General features: G+C 42.5%; 1 protein-coding gene across 1 annotated transcript in view; it reads left to right on the top strand.

Moving 5' to 3' along the window:
- The window catches only part of PTPN14 (protein tyrosine phosphatase non-receptor type 14), a gene marked incomplete at both ends in the record, with an annotated part of 67,795 nt that overhangs the window by 7,712 nt on the left and 35,505 nt on the right, over positions 1–24,578 (top strand). The window contains one exon of the mRNA XM_080616050.1: positions 23,340–23,437. Within this exon, the coding sequence (XP_080472176.1) occupies positions 23,340–23,437 (98 nt within the window). The remainder of the gene's footprint in view (positions 1–23,339; positions 23,438–24,578) is intronic.

Raw genomic sequence — 24,578 nt, 5'->3', positions numbered from 1 at the left:
GAAGAGCCTGTTAAGATGTTTGTTTGTTTGTTCGTTTGCTGAAGTGTGGAATTGCTTTACTGTGATGTTGCGATGTAGGTGATGTGATGGCAGGAAACCTTCAACTGTGCAATTCTAAGTAGATGCGGTAAATCTCACATTTGAAGCAGTGTGGTGAAGGACATGGAGGGCTCTTCTGAGAAAGACTTTTCATGGAAAAAGACAGTCTAAAGTGTGATTAGATGGGCAGGTGAGGAGGTTGGATATTTCTTTGTTCACTCTTGGTAAGCAAACTGATTTGAAATTGGGACTGGCTGCTTTTAGGATTAGGTTTGATCATGATACGATTACCTGTGATGGTGAGGTAGGCACTAGACTCACCTGCTTGAGGCCTATGTATTTGACTCGTATTTACATACATGACAAATCTGTCTTAAATGCAGAACTTGTGATCAGACTCCATCTCCTTCTGGGCAGCTGCAGAACCACCACCACCAAACCAATCCATCACCAAAGGTTGAAGCTGCAAAGCAAGTGACAGGACTGCTAGCAGTGATCCTGTTGCCTTTGTAACCTTGTCTTCGTGAAAACATTTCCAGCCCTGAGCTTGCCTGGCCATTGTTGGAGCTTGAGATGAAACCCATCTCTCAGTCCAGGCTTTTAGTTAATAGTAGACTCCAGAATTTCCAGGATTGATTGGTATTCCTTGAAGATGATGGAAAGTCTTCTGAGAAAACTTTAGCAAACGCATAATCCACAAGTATTCAAAACCCAAAGAATTGGATTACTGAGATGGCTTATATATTATTTATTTATATTATATATAATACATTATATTTTATTATATATTAAATATTATATGTTAGGTTATAGATTTTTGCTTGATCGCTGTTTTTGAGAGATTTGTCCTGAACTAACTATTCCTCCCTGCTTCTGGCAGCTGCACCTCATGTGCTGTCATTGCAAGGAGGGAAAATGATCCAAGGCTTTTAGGTTTTGGGTTGGTCGAGAGGAGCATTACTTGTGGGGTTGGTCAGTGGGTCTAAGGCAGTGTTCCTAAATCATTTTTATTTGAAAGACCATTTGACTCATCTGAACGGTCTTTGGACCATTTGTATTCTGCTATTGCTTGGGACCGACAGGAAGAATTCTTGTACAAAAAGTTAATATTCAGATGAAACAATAAGGATTTATTTAGAAAATTCAAACTTCTCTCCATTTTATCATTACTGTTGGAAGCCTAAAATGCTAATTATGCCTGCATGATCCTGGATTCAATGCAGGCTGGGGGGTGGAGGTGTAGGGAGTACCCCGGAGGAGAAGGGCCTGGGGGTACTGGTGGATGAAAGATTGGGCATGACCCGGCTGTGTGTGCTTGCAGCCCAGAGGAGGCCACTCATATCTTGGGCTACATCCAAAGGAGTGTGCCCAGCAGATCAAGGGAGGGAATTCTGCCCCCTCTACTGTGCTCTCGTGAGATCCCACCTGCAGTCCTGCATGCAGCTCTGGAGTGCTCAGTACAGGAAGCACATGGACCTGTTGGAGAGGGTCCAGAGGAGGCCACAAAAATGATCAGAGGGATGGAGCACCTCTGCTGTGAGGAAGGGCTGAGAGAGTTCAGGTTGTTCAGCCTGGAGAAGAGAAGCCTCTGGGGAGACCTTATTGCAGCCTTTCAGTTCTTAAAAGGGGCCTCTATGAAAGATGGGAGATACTCCTTAGTGCAGGGTCTGTTGCGGCAGGATGAGGAGTGATGATTTTAAACTAAAAGAGGGGAGGTTCAGGCTGGATGTGAGGAATAAAATTCTTTATGATGAGGATGGTAAAACACTGGCACAGGTTGTGCAGCGAGGTGGTGGATGCCCCATCCCTGGAGGCATTCAAGGCCAGGCTGGATGTGGTTTCGGGCAACCTTATCTAGTTAAAGATGTTCTTGCTCAACGCAGGTTGGTTGGAACTAGGGGAGCTTTATGGTCCCTTCTAACCCAAGCTATTCTATAATTCTCTGATTTTAGCTGCCTGCAGGTGTTGGTCAGGAGCTCTTCATGGTTTTGCTGATAACTTCCTGTATTGTCAAATGTGGATGCTGAAGTAAGGGTGAGTGACATGCTGAGAGAAGAGTGGAATAGTAATGTAGTAAGAAGTTAGTGCTGCCCTTCAGATGTACAATGTGTGAGTGTCAGTTGACTTGCTGAAGCTAAATGCAAGTAGCAGTGCTAGCCACAGAGCTGCAGAATGAACGAGGTTGTAAGACACCTTCTGGAGGTGATCTGCTCAGAGCAGTGTCAGCTAGAGGGGATTGCTCTAGGGATGTGTCCCATTGGATTGAGAGAGACTCCACACCTTCTCTGGGAAACCTGCTCCAGTGTTCAGTCACCCTTGCAATAAAGAAGGGGGTTTTATGTTTAGAAAGAATTAGTTATATTACAGTTTGTGCTCAAATGACCTCATTGTTTCAAAGTTGTGGATAGGTATTGAGTGGGTGAATGAGTTACTTGGACTGGCCATGTAACTGGTTACTGAGGACCTGTAGAGCTGCAGGCGCCTGTCATATAAGCACAAGCATATCCATGACTTTAGGATGCCTGCAGTTAACTGTGAGAGGTATTGCTGATAATATGAGAAAGAAGGGCCTGTGGGATCCTTGGGAGAGAAGAAAAGACAAGACTGCCAGAGCACTTTATTCAGCCAGCAGCTCTTTGAAGTCCACCTGAGGCTTGCAAGAAAAGATGAGGCAAAGAGTACTCTGGGGGACACATTAATCATTTCAGCAAGGCAGATCTGACCCTGTGGCTTGCAGTTTTGTTGTAGAAAACTGACCTTGCTTAAAGAGGCAAGCATTAGTGCTGTAGTTTTTCTTCTCCCTCAGACAGAGTTAAGTATTGGGATGGTGTAAGAAGTGCCAACAGGCCATTGCAGTCTTGTTTGGTTAGTGATTCTGAGTGCAAATGGTGAGGCTGCTCAGGACAGTGGTGGTTCTTGACCTGTGACACAAGCTTCCTTTGAATGTCCGAGGGGAACATATAAAAAGAGCCACCAGTGGTGGAGTACCTGTTTCTGTCTGATAATGGCACTGAAATAAATCATAGGATCACAGAATCAACTAGGTTGGAAAAGACCTTAAGATCATCCACTTCTAACCCCCTGCCATGGGGCAGGGACGCCTTGCGCTAGACCATGTCCTCCAAGGCTCTGTCCAACCTGGCCTTGAACACTGCCAGGGATGGAGCTATTTCTTCTTTTCAGTATAATCACATAGTATGACAGTGAGCCTTTTCCTCGGTGAGCTATTTCCTACTTCCTAGCCCTCTTATTTTCCTACTCTTTCTCCTTTCTTTCTTTTGTCTTGGGTTGAGGCTTCCATCTATACATATCTCCTGTCTCTTCCAAGATCTCAGTGACTCCAGCATCAACCCTACCTTTCGTCCTGACATTCCACCTGCACCCAGTCCCACAGACATCTTCCAGGGACAATTATGAATTAAAGCCCCATGACAATTTCTTAAGGTGTCAGTAAGAGTTCCACCATGTTGTCATTGCTGTAATTTGGAAGTTTCTAGAAGAATTTGTGATAAACCACATGAAAAACCAAACAAAACCACCCCTCTCCACGCTCAATGACAGCTACAGCAGGAGCCATTTGGGTGGGAGTATGGAAGGCTTGGCACATTAGCAAAAGGCACTTTTCATGGGAGCCTACTGAGAGACAACCTCTTTCTACTCACCCAGCTGCTCTTGGAGTGAGCAGCCATCGCAGGTGGAGATGTTGCCTATGCTTCTGGCATAGTTAAAGCACCTGGGATCTGTGTACTGTCTGATATAAAGAAGTCTTTGTGATGCCCCATAGAGTAGATATTTGCATAGATTAGAAATATCAATCTACCTTTTATTTTCTGCTAACCCCTCAGAGGGGAGGCATCCTTTCAACCATTTACTACTTAAAAAATCACTCTTTGTACAGTGTCTAAAATAAACAAGCTTCCTTTCACTGTGCTCTTGTTCCAGACCCAGAGAACCCACACACTTTTGTGGCTTTCTGACAGTGTGGGTGCAATGCTGCTTTCTGCACAAGTATCAGACAATCCATGGTCTTCCCCCTCACCCTTGCAGTTCTAAGGTACTCTCAGCAATATCTTTAATCTTCATACATATTACTGCTGTGCCTTCTATGAAAGAATGAAGATGTGCTTGGGTCTGGCTTTCCTTTTTCCTTTCTTGGAAGAAGCTTTCAGTATCTTACTACATGTTCTGAACCCAGTCATACCCAGTGGTGTCTGTGCTGTCCAGATTGGGGCATAATCCTGCGAAACAAGAGCAGTTCCTGGTGTGGGTGCCACCAGTGGGTCCCCATTGTGCTGTGCACAGGAGGTCTGGTGTTCACAGCTATGTAGGTGTTCACAGCTATCTGCGCTGGGCTGCATTGGTTTCTGCCCCAAGTTTAGCTGTTAGCTCTGCATTTTCCTTGAAGAACGTGCGGTGCAGCTTTCCTGGGAAAGAAAACATAAAGAGTGCTTGGAATGGACTACCTGCACCTGCTAGACGTGGGAATGAATGTGTTTGCAGGTGGAAAATCAGAGCCTGTGACTGTCAGGCCTCTTTTCTGGAGGGCCTGTGAAAAATGAGCCTCAGATGTACGCTCCTTTAAGAGTACATTTATTTCCTCTCATGTTTTGCCGCCTTACCCTTTTCTTCACCATTTCTTGCAGCTGGTTTTTCTGTTTGTCTTTTAGGGAAATGCTTCTTCACGATTCCCTGCCTTTCCCTCTTTTTTTCTTTAAGTGTTAGATGAAGAATTACTAAAGAGGCGTTCATATCAAACATACTCTCAGGACTGTATGAATTTTTAAATCACATGAGGATAAAGTTGAGGGGAAGAAAAATAGCTTCATGTTTACAAGGAAAAATGTTCTGGCAAATCTACTTTTTTTGGTTTTGTTTTTTATAAACTGGACTCTTTTTTTCCTTCCTCTCAAAAAAAGTCCTTCTTAAATGTCTCACCTACTTGAGCTTATCTTGGCTTTTAGTCTGCTTTGCTTGCCTGTTTTTGAACAGGGTAAAGTTTCACATCCTCCTGTGTTGCTAGCTTTTAATACAAGTACAGCCAGCTGGAATTTTGTACCAGTCACCACTGTCTTTACATGGTGCTTTTAATTGCTGTGTTGAGACTGGATATTCCATAGCCTCCTGTTCCAGCCTGGTTCTATGGCAAGCTCAATGGTGTGGAACTCCTTTGGGGGTTAAGGTTTAAGGTAAACGAGGCTGCTTTGCTCTTTAAGCTTGGACAGACCTGCTGCTTGTGACAGTCTGAGAAGCCTGTGTGTACCTTTGATTTGAGCATTGTGGTGACTTCATTGTCCAAAATGGTTATTTTACATATCACAGTGTGTCAGGAAAAAACAGCACTACATGTACCATCTGATTTGTTCAGACCTTGGCTGTGCTTGCCTGAAGTGATGGACTATGTGGCCATGCTTGCTAATATACCTCTGATTGACATTAAAAACAACCTCTGGCTCCTTGGTTCTTAAGAATTCAGCAACACTTACGATTTTTTTCCCCTATGAAAATACAGAGAATTATCATACAGAGTGGGAGGAATAGAGAGATGTGTGTTAAGTTTAATGGGTTTGCAAATGAGCAAGAACAGAGTGATATAAGGCAAGTAGGAAAGTTGAGTATTTAGACAGACAAGAGACCAGACTTTGGTCTCTCACATCTGGATATTTAAGTCAGGATTTAACCATTCAGTATCAGTGGTTAACTAAGCAGAAAGAAGTTTGGGTTTCCAGCAAAGGAAGCCTTATTGCCATGTCCAAGTGTGTCTTTTCCCAAGAACCTTCATCATTTGATGTATACGGTGTACTTCCAGACAATGTTTTAAGAGCATGCCTGCTCTCTTGGATATGGTATCCAGGAGCAGGCTGCATAGCTTCCAGAGCTCATCAAGTCCAACCATTCCCCAGCACTGCCAAGGCCACCACTAACCCATGTCACTGAGGGGCTCATCTCTACGGTGTGTGAACACTTGCAGGGACGGTGACTCCAGCCCTGCCCTGGGCAGCCTGTTCCAATGCCTGAGCACCCTGTGGGAAATTGTTCCTCAGCTCCATTTAAACCTGCCCTGGTGCAGCTTGAGGCCATTTCCTCCTGTCCAGTCACTTGTTACTGATTAATGATCAGAAGAGTCCCATGGTTTTAAAAATTTCCAGTTAAAAAGTCTAAACCAAAACAGAAAACATAAAAGAAAAGCATAGAAATCATAGAAGTATGTGTATATGTGCAAAAAATATGGAAGAGAACAATAAGAAAGTGTCCAGGTGTAGAACAAGCTTGTGCAGAACAGTGGAGCATGGTAAGTGGAGCATTTACACTTCTTTGGGCAGCCTGTTCAGCGCCTCACCCACCCTCACAGTAAAGAACTTCCTCCTTAGATCTAACCCTGTTTAAGTTTAAACCCGTTACTCTTTGTCCTGTTGCTACAGTCCCTGAAGTCCCGAGTCACTGGGGATCTCAGCTGTTTTCTGTTGGACAAGAATGTGGATAGCTCCTGAAGTAACTTAGTAATATTGACCTTCCAGCTGTGGGAATCTGGGACTAAACACCAATGCTTTCAGCCATCCCAGCTACCTTGCAGTTCAGCAGCTCATTGTAACCCAGGCAGGGGAGCAGCTCTGGAGCTGCTTGCAAGCTGGATGAGTCTTAAGAGCCCTGGGTGGCCACCCAGGCGTAGACAGTCTGGGGTATTTGCATTTTGGTCCTTCTTTGATGGTATTATTGTTTTGTTTTAATTAATAGACTTTTTTAATATAAGTGGCTACTGCAGCATGGAAAAAAACCACGAGGCTCGTAGCCTGACTTGTTGTAAACAGGCTGATTCTTAATTAGCTTTAATGGTGTTTTTAGAGCAACAAATAACGTGCAGTAGTTGCTTGGGTCTCCTTGTGTTCGTATTGTTGCAGTGTATGTGTTGTTTTGCTTTTTAGTAGTATTCTGGAGTTGGTTCTTTTTGGCTCTGTGTTTCAGTGGATGTTTAAACTTTGACTTCAAAATAAGAACTCCTTCAAGGCAGACCTGAGATTCGATGTTAATTCCCTGTTTATAAAATATTTGGTGAGGAGGGCAAACCCTTCTCCCAGCTGACTTGCCTCATGAATGGGGAGCTTGTTCTCTGTATGTTGGGTATTGAAAGCTGAGCTCTTTGTGCCAGATATTTGGAGGAACTCTTGACGCTTAGATCTAATCTATTACATTATACTGTGCTTTTAGACCAGAAAGTGAACGTGTTTTCATGTGTGTGGTTGGGCAGTACACATGTAGCAGTTCTAAAAAGTAGTGTTGCATAACTATAAATACAGTGCTGGATACTTCAGCCTGCGTTCTTGCTTTAGAGTGTTTTGAAGGCAATGGTTAGAATTGTTAGAACAGGAATGTCTTGGCATCAGGCAGGATCACATTTACATCTGATCACGAGGAAATAATACTCAATTTACGTTCTGGGGTTAACTCAAGTGTTCTTATATGTTACTGTCCTGATGGGCACTTTCTGTATGTTCAATTTTAGTGGAACAGAGACTTTTGGAGGGCTCTATGCTTTTTGTTGGGCCACTTTGAATGGCAACAGAGGTTACACTTTTGAGTTTCTACTTTTTTGATATTATAAAGATACACCATTTACACATAGTGCTGGAGCTTCCTCAATGGTCTTGGGCTAGATAAGCTTGAGTCCTTCCATGCCAGTCATGCTGGTGGAGGCACTGAACTTTGGGAAAGGCATTTTCTATCTTCCTGGCCTATCTGGGCGCATATACTGTTGGAGATGCTTGCTGAGCCTGTATTGGGTGGCCTGAGCTTGCATGGAACGCTGAGCAGCTCATGCTGATTCTTGTGAGGGGTGGGGAATGTGGATGGCTTTTACCATAGCTTGAGAGCAGAAATGGTTCAGATTTTTGAGGGAAAATAATCTGTGCCTGGGTAGAATGATGTAACAATTTTATGGTTCACGCTTGTGATTTTTATTGAGTATGGTGGGATTTTCCCTAAACTTTGCAGGTCTTGAAATGAGGTCATGATATGAATTTCAGTCTGGGATTTTTTTAGATGTTCAAAATAAAGCTCAAACTAGATTGGTAAAACAGCAAGGAAATAGAGGTGTGACTCCAAGTGCTCTGTAGCATTCAAAAGCCAGAAGGAAAAGGAACACCTAACTTTACCAAATAAAGAAATATCACTCCTCAGTAATAGCCTGGCTTTGAGGGGGATGGATTCATGGCCTGTGAAACTTCAGAGATGCCAAGACATTAACTGTGCATCCGTGTCAAAAGTGCAGAGGGAGCCAGATGGATAGAAAATGTAGATATGTGCAGTGGACAGAGGAGGAATCACAGAATATCTCAAGTTGGAAAGGGACCCATAAGGATCATGGAGTCTAACTCCCTGGTCCACGAAGGACTACCTAACACTAAACTGTACGACTAAGCATTGTCCAGATGCTCCTTGAACTCTGACAGGTTTGATTCCATGACCACTTCCCTGGGAAGCCTGTTCCAGTTAGCTACCACCCTTTCAGTGAAGAACCTTTTCCTAACATCCAGTCTGAACTTAGAATCACAGAACAGTTTGGGTTGGAAGGGACCTTTTAAAGCTCATCTAGTCCAAACCCCTGCAATAAGCAGGAACATCTTCAACCAAATCAGGTTGCCTCAGAGATGCTTCCTGCCTGACCTTGAATGTTTCCAGGGATGGGGCATCCACCACCTCTCTGAGCAACCTGTGCCAGTGTTTCACCACGCTTATAGTGAAGAATTTCTTCCTTATATCTGGTCTGAATCTCCCCTCTTTTAGTTTAAAACCATTACTCCTTGTCCTATCACAACAGGCCTTGCTAAAAAGTCTGTCCCCATCTTTCTTTGTAAGCCCTCCTTGAATACTTCCCCTGATGCAGCTTCATTTCACTTACGTGTCCTATTCCCTGTCACCTGAAGAAGCAACTGCTTATGATTATGACATGGCTGCAAACCACCATGTTAAAAATGTGCCTTGAATTGCATGCAAGAGGTTTGAACCTTAATTCTAGAAGGACGAGCTGAATGCCCATGAGACTGAAAGTGGTACTTAGGGCACTTTATAATCATTAAAGAAAAGGAATAAATGAAGCAATTTGAAACTTGTATCAGAAGTTGGTTTGACCTCTAGAGCATGAGAGAGTCTTCTGCTTTCCTGCAAGGAAGCAAAAACCTTTTGAGTGGGCCTAAAAGTCTATTCTGCAATATCTGACAGTTGAAATGCTGCTGAGGCTACAAATCTGGCTTCTGATTTTACCCGTGAGGAGCTTGCTTTATGTATGAAGCTGCGTGTTTGAATGAATCACACCCACCACTCTTTGTTTCTCAGCCTGTGAGGAAGCTGTTCTCACCGCTTTTGGCAAGAAACACTTGTGTTTTGTGGATCACTGGGATAACCTGCAGCATCAGTTCTATTTAAATCCTGTCCTTCTTGGCTCTTGGCTTTCCCCTGTTAGGTTTCCCAGTGCCATACGCACATATGGCTGCATATTCTTAGAATCATAGAATGGTTTGGGTTGGAAAGGACCTTAAGATCATCCAGTTCCAGCCCCCTGCCATGGGAAGGGAAACCTCACACTAAACCATGTCACCCAGGGCTCTGTCCAACCTGGCCTTGAACACTGCCAGGGATGGAGCATTCACAACTTCCTTGAGCAACCCATTCCAGTGCCTCAGCACCCTCACAGTAAAGAGCTTCTTCCTCTTATTTTTAAATGATTTTTAAATCTTGCTGTAATTAGCAGTAGAGCAACCTCATGAAAACTTCAACTTACTTTTAGGAATGAAGTGGAAAGTTACATCCTGCTTTCTTTGAACTGCAGACTCTCTTAAGGCGAGTATATGAGCATGTGGATCGCAAGCTGCTCTTTATGCAGCTTGAGGATTTGTCAGGAGAAGTTGGATTTAACAACATGGCCCAGCTAGATCTACTCACACTTGGAAAACTTTACAAGAAACCTTCAGCTAGATATGTAGTCTCATGGACCGTCAGGCTTATGGTAGGGTGTAGAGATACAAATTGCCAAACAAATAATGGACTTTATTTTATCATAGTTTCATTTCTAAAACGAAATAGACCTGAATTTCACGTTGACACAGTATTAATGTTTCTGGGCAGATGGGAGTATGCTGCTGTCACCATGATGAACAGGGGGGGTTTCCCTGCCACCTTCATTGCCTGCTTTCTGAAGCAAAGACTGGGCTTTCATCAGTGGTTTCTCTAAACTTAGTGAAGAAGCTTCTGCTGTGGTTGCCATTAGAATGGCTCTCAGTAGGATCAGTTTTGATGGATTTTCAGGTTAGATCTACGGCAGAAGTTCTTTGCTGTGAGGGTGCTGAGGTGCTGGCACAGGGTGCCCAGAGAAGTGGTGAATGCTCCATCCCTGGCAGGGTTCAAGGCCAGGTTGGACAGAGCCTTGGCTGATGTGACAGTGGAAGGTGTCCCTGCCCATGGCAGGGGGTTGGAACTGAATTGAATTCAGTTGGAACTGAATGAAGGTCCTTTCCAACTCAAACCATTCTATGATTCTGAGTCTATGATTCTATGGTTTTGTTCCCTGAAGATTGTTAGTTTATTGTTAAAGCAGACAAACACAACTAAAAGCAAGTAGAGGGATATTTTTGCTTTCTTGTAAGGCAGAATTGCTCCTTTCGTTTAGACTTCATCATGTGCTGCATTGCAGGAAGAGAAAAGGTAAGTTGAACTAAATTAACTGTCACTAAGTTTATGGTCTTTATTTACTGGTGTGCATATGCCAAGAGTAAACTTCTTTAAAGCTAGGATACCTTTTCTTTTTTTCATTACTACTAGCATCAGAAAGAGCACTGAGAAGAGATTGCAGTAGTTGATGAGGTTTCCCTGTACCTGAAAATGAAATGGCAGCGGATGCAGGAGGAACATAGTTCCTTGGCTTTGCTATGCAGCAGTTACAACGTTTAAAAGTCTTGTAAGGATAATATTGTTTTCAAATGGGAATGCTACTACGCACTGGAAAACTGGCAGGGCATCTGTTACACTGTCTTTTCAGTGTTTCCAGTGGTCTCAAACTGCATCCGAGGGCTTGATTCCGAGCTGCTAAGTAGTGTCAGTCATGTCTCCCCTTTGGATTAGCCACAGATGAGAATATTTAGGGTCTGGAAGCACTTCGTGTGCTAGTGGATGCAGTTCAGTTTTGTGGGCGTGTTGTTAACGTTACACCAGTATAAATGTTGTATATACAAGCATCCCTCTGTACTGGTAGGTTCATGGAGTAGAGGACTTGGCTTGTAGCAGCACGGAGGAGGTGCAAGAAGTAATTGGGTAGCCTAAAAATAGCTTATATTTTAATACACTTACGAAAATAAACAAGCCTATGGAGTTCTAGTATCAAATAACATGCTGGTACTAGAACTGTTTCCTTTTGCTTCCTTAACTGAGGAGAAGAAAGAGAAAATAAAATAAACTCTTGTTGTCCATAAACTAGAAGGAACATTTGCATGAAATGGTACAGTTTCGAAGTACGGGGCAAGCGATGCTGGATAACTTCTGAAAGAGGAACAGCTTATCGCCCACTTCACTTGTGATAGCCCTACCAAGGCCCTGTCCAACTCTTTAGAGCTTGGTTCTGAGTTGTTACATTAGGGTCTTATTAAGTAAGGCTTTTTGGGAAGAAGGCATTGTGTGTGTTTGTTGAAACTATTTGCCACATTTTTTAGGCAAAAGAAAGGAGTGAGTTCTTTCAGCAATTATCTATTTGTAATTCCTCACCTGTGGCTAACAATGAGGAATTTGAGAGTTACTCTGAAAATTACTGAATACATAATGTCTGGTCTCTGCTTCGTCTGTGAAATTTTAGTGTAGTACTCATAGCGAGTTACTGTCATGGAGTGATTTTGCTTTCCCCAGGAAAAAAAGATGTTCTGTTCAAGTTATGGTTTACAGGAGAAAAGGGTAAGGAGAATGGAAAATGGGAAACACTGGTTATCCCTAGCTGTGAGTCAGGGAAGTACCCATCAGCCTTTATGCATCTCCTCAAATGAAGATGAAAAGGACGATTCCTCTTCTAATCTACTGCCTTTGTCATTTAGGCTATTGCAAAGTGCTTGACTGCCTTATTCTCCCCTTAAGGTGTAGTAACAAGTATCATTGCAGAATGAGGTTGTCCATTCATTAAGCACACAGTGAATATTATGGTGCACCTCACAGATTGCTGTGCTGCTTCTGACTTGTCTCCTGGTGTAGTTTAAGGCACTGCTTTTTGCAGATGAATATGTTACCTGGATTGGGGCTAGTATTCTCCTGATGCAGTAGCAGTGACTAGCAGTTCCTCCTTAGGGAAATGCAGGCTGCTATGGGATATACTACTTAAAAGTCTGCATGACACAGATCAATCCTACCTCAGTCATGTATTTTCTCCTGATGAAGCCTCAAGAATGATGGTTGCTCTAGACTTCCTGTGTCATCAGTGAGAAGAAATGGGCATTTCCACAGCATGATTCAGGATTCCTCTGCTGCGCATCACTTTCTGCAGGTGATTCATTCTCTCTTTTTCTCTTCTGCGTGTTTTGAAAAGGAAGCTGCATCTTGCTGATCTATTTAGAAGTCCCAGATAGATGCCTGAAAGGGTCAAGCCAGGAGCAGCAACCTGTGAGCAAAGAGGCTTATGACTGGGGTTGCTAACTGCTTTTTGAAGGTTGAGAGTTTGATAGCAGTGGAAATCTTGGCTACAGCAGCAGTGCCAGTCTTCCACTAAATTTACTGAACTGTGATTGTTGTACTGCAGCCTGGAGCAAACTTTCCCCCTTCTCTTATGGCAGACACAAACCATGAAAACTAGTTCTAAACATCCCCTTTTTGAGGGAGCTGAGTAACTTTGATATTTCTTTGTGTTGCTGGCAGGTTATAAAGCAATTTAAAGGAGCTGCAATAGGATGTCAGTACACTCTGAAGTCTCTGTATGTGTTTAAAAGAAGCATTTGTGTGGAGGCCCTTATGCAGCTGAAAATCTCAAGAATTTGGCAGAAATGTCAGTGTCGGAAGATGGCAGATTCCTGTGCAGTGAGATGTTTACTGGTTCACTGCTTTATCTTTGGCAGCTGCTTTTCCACTTGATATCTTCAGCTGGTTCTGAAGCTTTTACAAAGAATAATTATTCATTTCATGAAATGGGTCTACTTTACCCACCCAACAGGGCACCGATTCACATATTTCTCTGGCAACATCCCGTTGTTATCAGAGCTGCATTCACTTCTGCCGGGTTGCATTCACTGGGACGTTGGAACTTTCTGGGCCATGGTTTTGTTCCATGATTTACTGATGCCTGGGGTGATTGTTTTCAGCTATTCCTGTAAAAACACTAGGCTCACCAAGCTCTATGGGAGGTGAAAACAACCAGAGTTTTCCTGTTTTCTGCTGGCAGTGAGCTAATATAGCTGCTTCAACAATCTTCCCACAAGAATATGAGGCTTTCTACTGACAGCCTGTAGATAGGTGGGAACTTCATTGTGTCCCATTTCAAGCAGCGTTTTCTTATTACCAGGTCAGATTGCTGTAGAAGTCAGTAGTGAATGGACTGGATTTTAGCTCTCTACAAGGTAAAAGTCCACAAAATAAAGCTTTCTCAGGCATTAATTATATGAGCTTGTGATGCAACCTAAAGGTTTTACTGATAGGGGTTTTTTAAAGTGTTCCATGAATTCATGAAGGAGTTTTCACTGCAGGCTACTGGAGTTCAGATTAAGCGCACATTCTGAGAGTTTGAACATGTTCACTTGCTCTTTGCATGAGGTAACACCTGAATACACTTGCATGCTACTCTGCACCCACAGGCCAATCATGTTGTGATGTGCTTCTGGGTGCTTACATATGCATACCGGTTGTTCACTGGTAGATGTGTTACACTCTGTTCAACTTCTGCATCAATGTGCAGTTTAACCAGAAAAGGGTGATGGACTTATGACATTCCAGAGTTTACTTGAAGGAGAATGTTGAAAATACATATAGAAAAATGAGACAGGGCTTATGGGGTGCACGCAGTATATTTTGTTTCTCCAAGTGGCATAACGAGGAGCTTGGGACAGTCAAGACTCTTTGTGTTTGTTCTGTGTCCAAAGAATAGCTTAGAGTTATGCCTGTACTTAACCCAGTTTTAAAGAGTTATCTATTTATTTTCAGTGTTGCAGCGTATGAGCTAGAGTACACATATGTTCTAATTAACTCACCACATTTTTTGAGCATGATATTCTAACCTGCTTGGCCATTAACCTGGCTAGCTACCAGGAGAACGTTCAAACTCTTGACTCATATTGCTTCCATATGTAACTTAAACCACCTTTTCCCACACTGGAGACAGCTTGGAGGTTAGCTGCGTTTTCTTTTCAAGGCAGGGAACAGCATATTTTGAACTGAGTCAACGCACACGAGTAAAGGAAGTAAATCTAAGCTGTTACTAACTTTTGGGGTCTAATCTCATGTTTTCTGTAATGTTTCCTGGATCCAAGTCAGGAAAGACCAACAGGGGTTTTTGTGCTTCTCTTCCCCATGAGGTTCAGTACCCTTCAGCATGCATGACCATGGCTTATTTTTTCCATTTCTGCATCTTTGTGAGGATGAATCTTCACAGCTGCCATTACTGTTCTGCCATCCAATGATTTGGGAGCATGAGACCTGATGTTAAGGGGGTGTGACTAATTGTGGGGAATGACACGTAGGCTGCAAGCCATGTCATATTATTGAACACATATATATATATATATATATATGTGTTATATATATATAACACACATATATAGGTGAAGCCTATGTGTGATTGGAGATCCTGTTCGTAGTTGGAGCCCATGTTTTGTGTCGTTCAACAAAGGAGGGGTGATGGCTGGTACAATCACTCCGCAAAGGGACACAGAGTGGTGCTCTGTAGTGTTGTCCCTCTGATTTTGCTGTCGAGGCAGATGATGCTTTGCATTTAAAAGCCCTGGCAACTCAGAGTCCTGCACCAGAGCAATGTGTGCCCAAGGTGAGGAGAAAAAGCCCTGGGAGCCTGCATGTGAATGGGGGAAGCCCGTGTTAGCAGGAAGGTGATGGTGGAGGCAGGAGTTTTGTCACAGACTGCACAAAAAAGCTGAAGGAAGTTTTAGCAAGAGGGATTTTTCTCATAGGCTTTGATATGCAATTGACCCAGGGACTCTACTGATGAAGAGGCAATCTGGGTTGAATTCCAGTGTTGCTATCATTAAGGAAAGTTATATCCTTCTTCGGGGCCCTCATTTCTCACTGCAGTTAGTGTGGTTTTAATCTCTTTTGGCAATGGGATGGCAGATGAGAACACTCATGGTCCTTTATGGCATTTAAGATCTGTGTATGAAAAGCAGTATGTGGCATTGCTGCAGTTCACCTGCCTGGCTCAGTCCTACCTTATTGTTTTAATGCTCAAAAAAGAAAGTGAAGCTAATAAGAAAAAGTAGTCTCCTGTATTGTAACCTTTGCCTCTCTGGAACCAAATGCAAGAGTTTTGCTCACTTCAAGACACATGAGCACGTAGTTGAGCCTGTATTTAGGCTTAACTGTGCGAGCAGTCTGAAGGCAATAGGATTGCCATGTTGAACAATAGCAGTTTTAGCATGTGCTTAAAACCCAAACCAGATGGACACATGGCTTTTTTCAAGGATGCATGGCTAACAAACTCTCCATTCCTAAATGCTTTATTGTAGGGTTTCTGTGCAGCATTATGCTTGCAGTGAATGTTGCTTTTCAGCTGAAAACACTAAAATTCAGATTTTTTTTTTTCCATATGATACGATTTTGATTGTTTTGCTTTACTTTTGCAGTCCCACTCCAGCCTTTTATAAGGATGAATGCTTTGGTGGGTATCACCAAAGCCTGGCTTTGCTGGGCTCCAGCTTGCAGATACCAAACATGGCCTTTGACAGAAAGGACTTGGAAAGCAAGAGAATATTGCTTCCCCCATGTATTTTTTTCACTCCAAAAGGCATGTTGAAGTTCTGTGCTGTATAATTCTTCAGGTATTTGGATTAACTCTGATAAAATTATAGGTGGTTGTAAGGGAGTTTATTGTGCTTATAAATTGTAGTGGGGCTCCCTGTAATTTGTTATAATTAATTCAAGAGTTCAAGGGCAGAAAATGGGGATCAGGTTGTGGCATGCCTTCCTTTCTTGCTAAAGCATGCCATTACTGGCCTTTTGATTTCAGGTTTAACTTTGTGTTTGTGGGTTTATTTGAACTTGGAGTATCCAGAAAGTATAACTGACTCTTAACAAAAAGTGCAAGTACAGAGGACGGACCTGCTGTGGCTGGGGAGGTTCATTTTTAAACATAGAGACATTGGTGGCTATTGTAAAGCTGCGTCTGCTGGCGAAGGCTCTCACGGGAGGAGCAGCGCGTGTTTTGGAAGGCTTGTGTCATGTCTGCGGGCTGCAACAGGGCCTGGGTGCGTGTCCGTGCTTGTGGCCCATCAGGAATGGAAGGAGCAGAAAAACACTCTTGAAGCACTTCTTTACAATCCAGGCTCTGGCTGTTGTTGCCAAGGAGAATGCAGAGTGTGAGGGTGTTATCTAAGGGTTTCACTAGCTAGCTAGCTCACGCTGGACACCAAAGAGCCACAACACTTGATAGCAGGCTTATATAGGAGAGGTTATAAAGTGTGTGTTACCTTCCTAAACAGTCCATGTCAGATTGCAATGCATATATGTTGGTGGAAATCTGAAATTGTAATGGACTGCCTTTCAGGGAATGTGTGTGAACAGCCAACCTTTCAGTAGTAAACTGATGAAATAGAGGTGGTAAAGAGCAACTAAGCAGTGCAAAATTCTGATCAGACTGGTTTTAGGTGCACAAAGGTTCTCCTGTTTTCTAGTATCCTTAGCCAGGAGTTGCTTCCGTAGCTGGACCTTAACCTTTGGAAGACATTGGCCTTTGTTAGGAACTTCAGTGGTCAGATGTGGTTTCATTGTGTGCCTCGTTACAGCTCATAGAGAAAGGCAGCCATCAATGCTGTGTGTGATTTATCCTTATGCTCACTAATTGCATCTCAAAATAAATGGAAAGTGACTATCATTGTGAAACAAGCCTGTTTAGACAATCTTCTTTGCTTCCCTTCAGCTATTAACTGTTGCTTTTAAAGAGATCAAGTGATGTGGAGGTAGGTGATATGAACTGTATTTTGACCTGTCCTACATGTGGAAATGATGCTAACCCAGCATTGTTCTGTCTCATTAGGAAGGGGAAAAGGGATGACACATCTGTCTATGTATTTCGTTTATTTTATTTTTAGTTTCAGATATGTTTTCCATCCAGCAGCTGAAGGACACCGGGCTGCAGGCAGTTAGATTCTGCTTTTGAACAACCGCACTTCTCAGTTACCTAAAGCTAACCTTGACCTGCCTTATAAGGTTGTTATGATCAAGGAGTTCCTACCCTAGAAACTGCTATCACTGTGTTTTTACCATTGGCATTGGCAGTTTGAGCCTCTGAAGGAATTTCCTCCTGCATGTGTGACAAAGGCTCTTTCATCTCCTTCCCTTTTTTTCCTGTCAAATCTGCTGATCCTTCTGAAGGTCTGTGAAAGGGTGTGGTAGGCTTGTTCTCAATAATACCCTTCCAAAAATATTACCCTATAGTAGTGAAAGCCCAGCCGTCGGTTTTTGTGTTCTACCACAAATGCCAGATAAATGGCTGTTGTCTGGTACTGAGAAACATCAGACTTCTGCTGGGAGAAAGGGTGAAATTCCAGAGGAGCAAGCTGGAGATACTCCCTTTATCAACACCATCTACATCTTTTACAATGGCAGAGACAGGGCTTTAGCACTGCGTTACTGACAGTGACATCACCAATGCATATGCTGCTTCTTTTAAAGTGCCTTTAGATTAAGATGTGCTGATTGAAAACTTGCATCTAAAATGTGTTTCGGCATGCTCAAGCCCAGAAATCATAACACCATTTTTGCCAATATACTGAATGTTGTATCTGAAAAGACCAGTCTTGTCTGCCTGCCTGCCTTTCTTGGCATATAAAATCCAGTCTAAGTTTGCAGTTGGTTTTATTGCAGTATATCGAATGATCCACATGAAATAAGCCCAATCGAGTACGCAGTACTTTGGATTGGGACGTGGGAACAAAACCTAGATCTCCCAACTCTGCCTTAGTCAAAATCATGGCAGGTTTTAAGGTGTGAGATGAACAATGGGCACATCAATATCAAAGCTAATGCTTAAAGTAATTTTCCTAAATGATAAAAGGTCTCTGTTCTGGAGAAACTGCTTCCCCTGTAGGTAGATCATTGCACGAGTGTATATTGCAGCATCTCTGCTCAGCAGTATGTTATCATAAACACAAGTGAGCTGAGTTGGACTGTTGTGATTTAGTGAGACTTTGATTGCATTCCTAATTTTAGAAGATCATGTTATAGTCTAATGGAAGTTCGTTTTTAAAGTTGGAAAAGAGCTGAAAATCTGGAGCTAAACCACTTGTGGGCCAATCTGCTTCTCCTTTGAGTCTTAAAAACCGGTAAATCAGTTCTCTTTTCCTCCAGAGAAGAAGTTAAACTACATAGCTATGCAGTTATCCAATAGATAGGCTTGAGGCCAAAAAGGTACCTAATGAGTTATAAAAAAGTTAGTCATGCCAGTAATTGCATCATTAGGCATGATTTTAAAAGAATTGTACCTCTTGGGTAACTCATATGTGTTTTGTAGTGCTTTGTTTCTTTTCACATATACTCAAGGTAAAGATTTGTTGGTATTGAAACTGGAATGTTGTTGATCAAGCTGGCTTGAGGTTGCCAGAAAAACTGACTGATTAAAGAGAAAAGTGAAGTTTCAGTGTTTCCTGCTGCACTAGAGATAATGAGAATGTTCCAAACCCTTCCTGTCCCTAATGTACAGAGAGGGAAAGTAAAACCAGGAGAAAATAATACAGAGTGATCACAGTACAGCATTCAAACAGTATTAATCCTTATTGACTGATCCTGTCACCTTTTTGTATGTAGATCTATGTGTGCGTATGAAATACCATAGAGTGGTTTGTGTTGAAGGGACCTTTAAGCTCCTCCAGTTCCAACCGCCTGCTATGAGCAGGGACACCTTCCACTGGAGCAGCTTGCTCCAAGCCCCTGTGTCCAATCTGGCCTTGAACACTGCCAGGGATGGGGCAGCCACAGCTTCTCTGGGCACCCTGTGCCAGCGCCTCAGCACCCTCACAGGGAAGAGCTTCAGCCTAAGAGCTCATCTCAGTTTCCCCTCAACAGGTTGAAGCCATTATCCTCTGCCCTATCACTACATGTCTTTGTAAAATGTGAAATGTGAAGTACATATTTAGAGTGTAAATCCCTGGGACAGGAAGCATTTTTCTTCTGTTAATCTCAGTTCCTAGCAGAGTTGGATGGTGCTTGGTTACTAATGCTAGTGGGTCTGATAATATGGAGTAATTATTAATGAAAGATTTGCCTTGTCGGTTCTCTGTGGAAGTCACCAGTAAGAACAACGTGAAGACGCAGTGCGCTAGTTCAGTTACTCTGCATAACTAACTCATAGTTTCCTTTTGTAAATCATCCTTTAATTTCTCTGCAAAGATGTTACTTCCAATATTGATCAGGCCAGGTTCTACATGGCTTGCGGTACCTGAAACAGTGGTCATTGAAAAGAACAGAAATCAGTAAAATTGAGTTATTTTCTGTATATATAAAACAGCAGCAGGGTTATACATCAGATAAACACGATACAAACACCCATGTTCTTCAACTTGAAGTGACGGGAGAACAAACAGGATTCCTGATCTTGGGAGGTCTGTGTGGAATTGTATGGGCAAATGAGAGTTTCTTTGCATTTACACAGCTGTGGCTGAGTGTGAATCTGGGTGTTGCAATTAAATGTTAAACCAGTGCCTTTATCTCCTGCTTACTAGTAGTATGCTAGAGGGAAAAGAACCCAAATAGTATGGATTGCCAAAATTCAGGTGTTTATTCTGAATTTCAGATATGGTCTCATGGTTGTCCATTTGCAGCTTATTTACTTTACAGAAAGTGTGCTCTTTTTATGCAATAGATGCAAATATACTTTTAGTGTTTTCTATATTGGCTAAAAAGAGTTTTGGGAAATGATATAATTATGGCTTTGTTCAGACTTGTCCACTCCCATTCTGCTTAGAATTGGCTACAGGCTGGCAAAGTATAGTAGCCTTTCTTATATTGAATACACAATCGCTCTGCAAAACATGTTTAAGCCAAAATGAGCAATGAAGGTGAGAGATTTCAGCTCTCAGACCACTTGGTTATGGTGGTATCTCTTCTGCCCCTAGTATGCCAGAGTGGCTCTGTGATTAAAGCTTTCTAAGTCTTAATTTTGAATTTCTTGTCTTTTATTATTTTGGGGTGCAGATTGCAAACTTCTGTTCAGTTTCCATATGCTGTCCCAACTAAACCACCTAATAGGAGGCTTATGAAACATGTTTTTATCTGCTGTTCTGGAACTGCTTTCCTTAGTGAATCTATAGCTGAACCATTTGTAGAATGTTTGATTTCCCTCAAATTATAGATCTACTTTTGCAACCCAAGTGGACAAAGAGCAGTCTCAGCTCACATAGTGACACCTGGGTTGGGGTAACCCCAGGCACAGCTACAGATTGGGCGAAGAAGAGATTCAGAACAGCCCTGCAGAGAAGGAGTTGGGGGTGTTGGTTCATGAGAAACAGAACATGAGCTGCTTCAGTGTGCGCCAACTGTGTCCTGGGCTGCATCAAAAGGAGCATGACCAGCAGGTCGAAGGAGGTGATCCTGTCCCTCTACTCTGCTCTCGTGAGACCTCACTTGGAGTATTGTGTGCAGTTCTGGTGTCCTCAACATAAAAAGGACATGGAACTGTTGGAACAAGTCCAGAGGAGGCCACGAGGATGATCAGGAGACTGGAGCACCTCCTGTATGAAGACAGGCTGAGAAAGTTGGGGCTGTTCAGCCTGGAGAAGAGAAGGCTGCGTGGAGACCTCAGAGCAGCCTTCCAGTATCTGAAAGGATCCTAAAAGGATGTTGGGGAGAGATTCTTCATTAGGGACTGTAGTGATAGGACAAGGGGTAACGGGTTCAAACTGAAACAGGGGAAGTTTAGATTGGATATAAGGAAGAAGTTCTTTACTGTGAGGGTGGTGAGGCACTGGAATGGGTTGCCCAAGGAAGTTGTGAATGCTCCATCCCTGGCGGTGTTCAAGACCAGGTTGGATGAGGCCTTGAGTGACACGGTTTAGTGTGAGGTGTCCCTGCCCATGGCAGGGGGGGTGGAACTTGATGATCTTAAGGTCCTTTCCAGCCCTAACTATTCTATAATTCTATAAAATAACAGCATTTAACATAATTTCAGATGGAGGAGCCTCAAATCCTTGACAGAATATGGGCCAGTTTCTCCTCTCTGTTGGCCTGAGCAAGGAGCCTGACCACAGTTCTATAGCAGGGCTGATCCATGAATCTGTGGCTCAGAGTGCAACCGAAGCCCTCATCAATGTTTCTTTTGAAAGTCTTGGTCGTAATATTTTATGCTGTGGTAATTCATTGACGTATTTTTACTGATGCTTCCTTTTTATGGCTTATCTATACCTTTATGGGCAGTTCGGTTGAAATCATGGCTCCACTGAAGCTGGTGACATTCTTGACTAGGATGTCACTGTAAGATTTTACATGGTTGTGGTTTCCATGTGGTCTCTTAATTTTGTGGGGTTTTTAACAATAGCTCTAACTTTATGGCAGATGTAGATTTTACTTTAGTTCTGTTGGACTAGGATATGTAACTTGTGCATGTGTACGTAGCATTAAGATAAATAACCTGCTTTTGGCATTGCAAGTCTTGAATACCAGATTCAGCAAGCACTTGTTCACCCTGCAACTTGATAAAGCAGCTTATGTCAAGTTTGTACGAAAACCTGGGCAGCTCAGAATTGGGATTTAGGCATTGTGAAGAAGTGGAAACAACCTGATTTGTCTCTTCAACTGAGCAAGTGTGAAGCTTGGGGCTGAAGCACAGGGCTCAAGCTGAGAAGGCATACGCTTTCTACACTGCGTTAATCAGATTTTAAAATCCCCTGAAGTTTTAATCTTTGTTAGGCCGTGTGAAAGCCAAATCAAAGCATTTTAAATGACATTATATTTTTCTAACAGCTCCACACAGAATTAAACAGAAACATTTGTGAGCGTAGTTAAGGCAGCATGGTCCCTGTAACATGAGCGATGCTACAGTGGTGGTTCTTTCCCATTGGGAAGGTGATTTTCAGTCTAAGACCAGACCAGAATAGTTTCTTTGCTATTCCCAAAGGTTCAAACTATAGCCAGGTGGTTCAGCTTTTGGTTGGGTGCATGAGGCTGTGTGCATGCATGAAGTGTGGCTGCACTGGTACAATACTTCTACTTTTGGGCTCAGACCTGATAAGGATGCATGTTGGCTGCCAAGGAACCGTGTGTCATCCCAGTTGGGACAGGCTGCATACATCTGCACCAAAAGTTTAAGCTGATGGATGTGAGAGCATTACATCACTGTTACTCAACCATATAATAAAGCTGTCTCCACTGGACTTGATATGCCAGAGGGACTGGTACATACCCCTGGTGCTTTGGCCAGTTCTGCTGTGGGTCTGGTCCAGTTCAGCGAGTGGGTGAGATGCATGGATGGGGACAGTAACTTGTTAAGCCTTTTTGTGGAAAGCTTATTGTTTGTCTTAATCCACTCTATTGCAAATGCAAGGTGAAATGTGCAAGTCCTGTTGCTGTGGTTAAAACTGACGTAGTTTTCTCGTGATTGGTTATTGCAGATATTAGAAGCTGGTTTTGCTTGATTTGTGTGTCTGAATTGTCCTCACAGATGAGAGGTGCCAACTAAAAGCTTTTATATGGGCCATAGTTCAAGTGGTGTCAGTAGGCTAAAGTATATTGCTAAGATTCTATTTCTTCTATCAAATGGTGACACTGGAGCAAGAACAATAAAAGAAATATGGAACAGCCTCTTTTTGTATCGGTGATTTGCATGGTTCTTGGTAACCTCTACAAGATTGATGGAGGAGGTAGTCCCAGCAAAATGTCTCTCTTCTATGTGGACTAGGGAGCACAAATCAGAACTTCTTCCTTTCCTTTTCATCCACCTAGAAGCATTGCACACATTGCAGGGACCATATTGATTTGTTTTGGTAATGTGGAACATCCCAAGCCAGGTACAAACTGCTGTTTTAACAGCCTGACCTGTTTGTAAGGGAGGTTTTCTTACGTTCAGCTGTCTCTGTGCGTAGAAAATGCACAAAGATGCGGATGTTCTAATTTGTGCTCTTTGTGTTTGTTTGTAGATACCAGTATTACCTACAAGTGAAAAAGGATGTTCTTGATGGCCGGTTGCTTTCTTCATTGGAGCAGGGAATTCGACTAGCTGGTTTGGCAGTGCAAGGTAAGATGACATGACCTGGTAGCCTCTTTTCCAACACTGGCATTTTTGGCTTGTTCCATATGTTTTATATGTTCAGTGGGCACTAACTAAGGCCTTGTATTACTCCTACTCACAACAGCTGGGTTTTCTATTGATTTAAAAGTGCATAGGTGGACTGCCATTGATGAAACACACCCTCAGGGAGGGAATGATGGACCACATCAGAGTGTGCAGCTTTCCTATGTCTAAAAATCCATGTAAGTGAATCTGAACAAATCTCCGTTTCTTCGAACCCCAACCACGGAGCACTTTGCACTAATGAATTTGCTTTATGTTCTCTGGTTTAAAATGTAATTACATCAAAGAGCATAGCAGCAGCTTTAATTTTGCCTTTAATTAAAAACTTGTTTTGCTGTATAGTGCTATCTGAAATACGAAAGAACACATGACCATAATTGTTATGTGAGTTATAAATTAGTAATAAACTACTTCTTACAATGTGATTTTTATTCTGAGCATCCTAAGGACATCAAGAAAAGTGAGATCATAGAATGTATATGGGCAGAGGAAGAAGCCCTGTATTTGGAGAAAGTACTTTTCAGTCTATCCACGACTGACTATGACAACCTAAGGCAGAGTTTTAGCGATCATGCTCTGGGCATATCCTCTAATAGGGGGGAAGGGGGAAGTAAATAGCAAACATGATGATCAGATTCTTAAAAATTAAAGGCTTAATGGAGAGTAATGCTGATATGATCTTAGAGTAGTAGAAATTCCATTTTTGTACTTTATTTCTTGGTTAAAAATTGAAGAAAAAATGTTTCTTGCCACATCCTGAAATGTTATTTTAATAAAGGGAGATAGATGTATTAGATTCAATACTGAATCTTGCAGTTTAAGTAAATGATGTTTTCCATTGTGTAAGTTAGGGCTGAATATGTATCACTGGCCCTGTGTTTTTGGAGCTTTTTGCTGACTTTGAGAGTGAGTCAGTCTTTGTGGTCAGTTTGAAGTAATCACTGTGATTCTGAAACTTCTACATAATCTATTATATTTCAAAGACCGTTGCATCAGAATGCTGCAACTAATCTTGTTTGCTTTATTCCTGACCTTGTATTACTCCCTTTGTCCTTTGCATGTGATGCAACTGAAGATACGTGAA

This window comes from Psittacula echo (assembly GCF_963264785.1).
Source record: "Psittacula echo genome assembly, chromosome: 4".
NCBI lineage: Eukaryota > Metazoa > Chordata > Aves > Psittaciformes > Psittacidae > Psittacula > Psittacula echo.
This window is presented reverse-complemented; position numbering and strand designations above follow the sequence as displayed.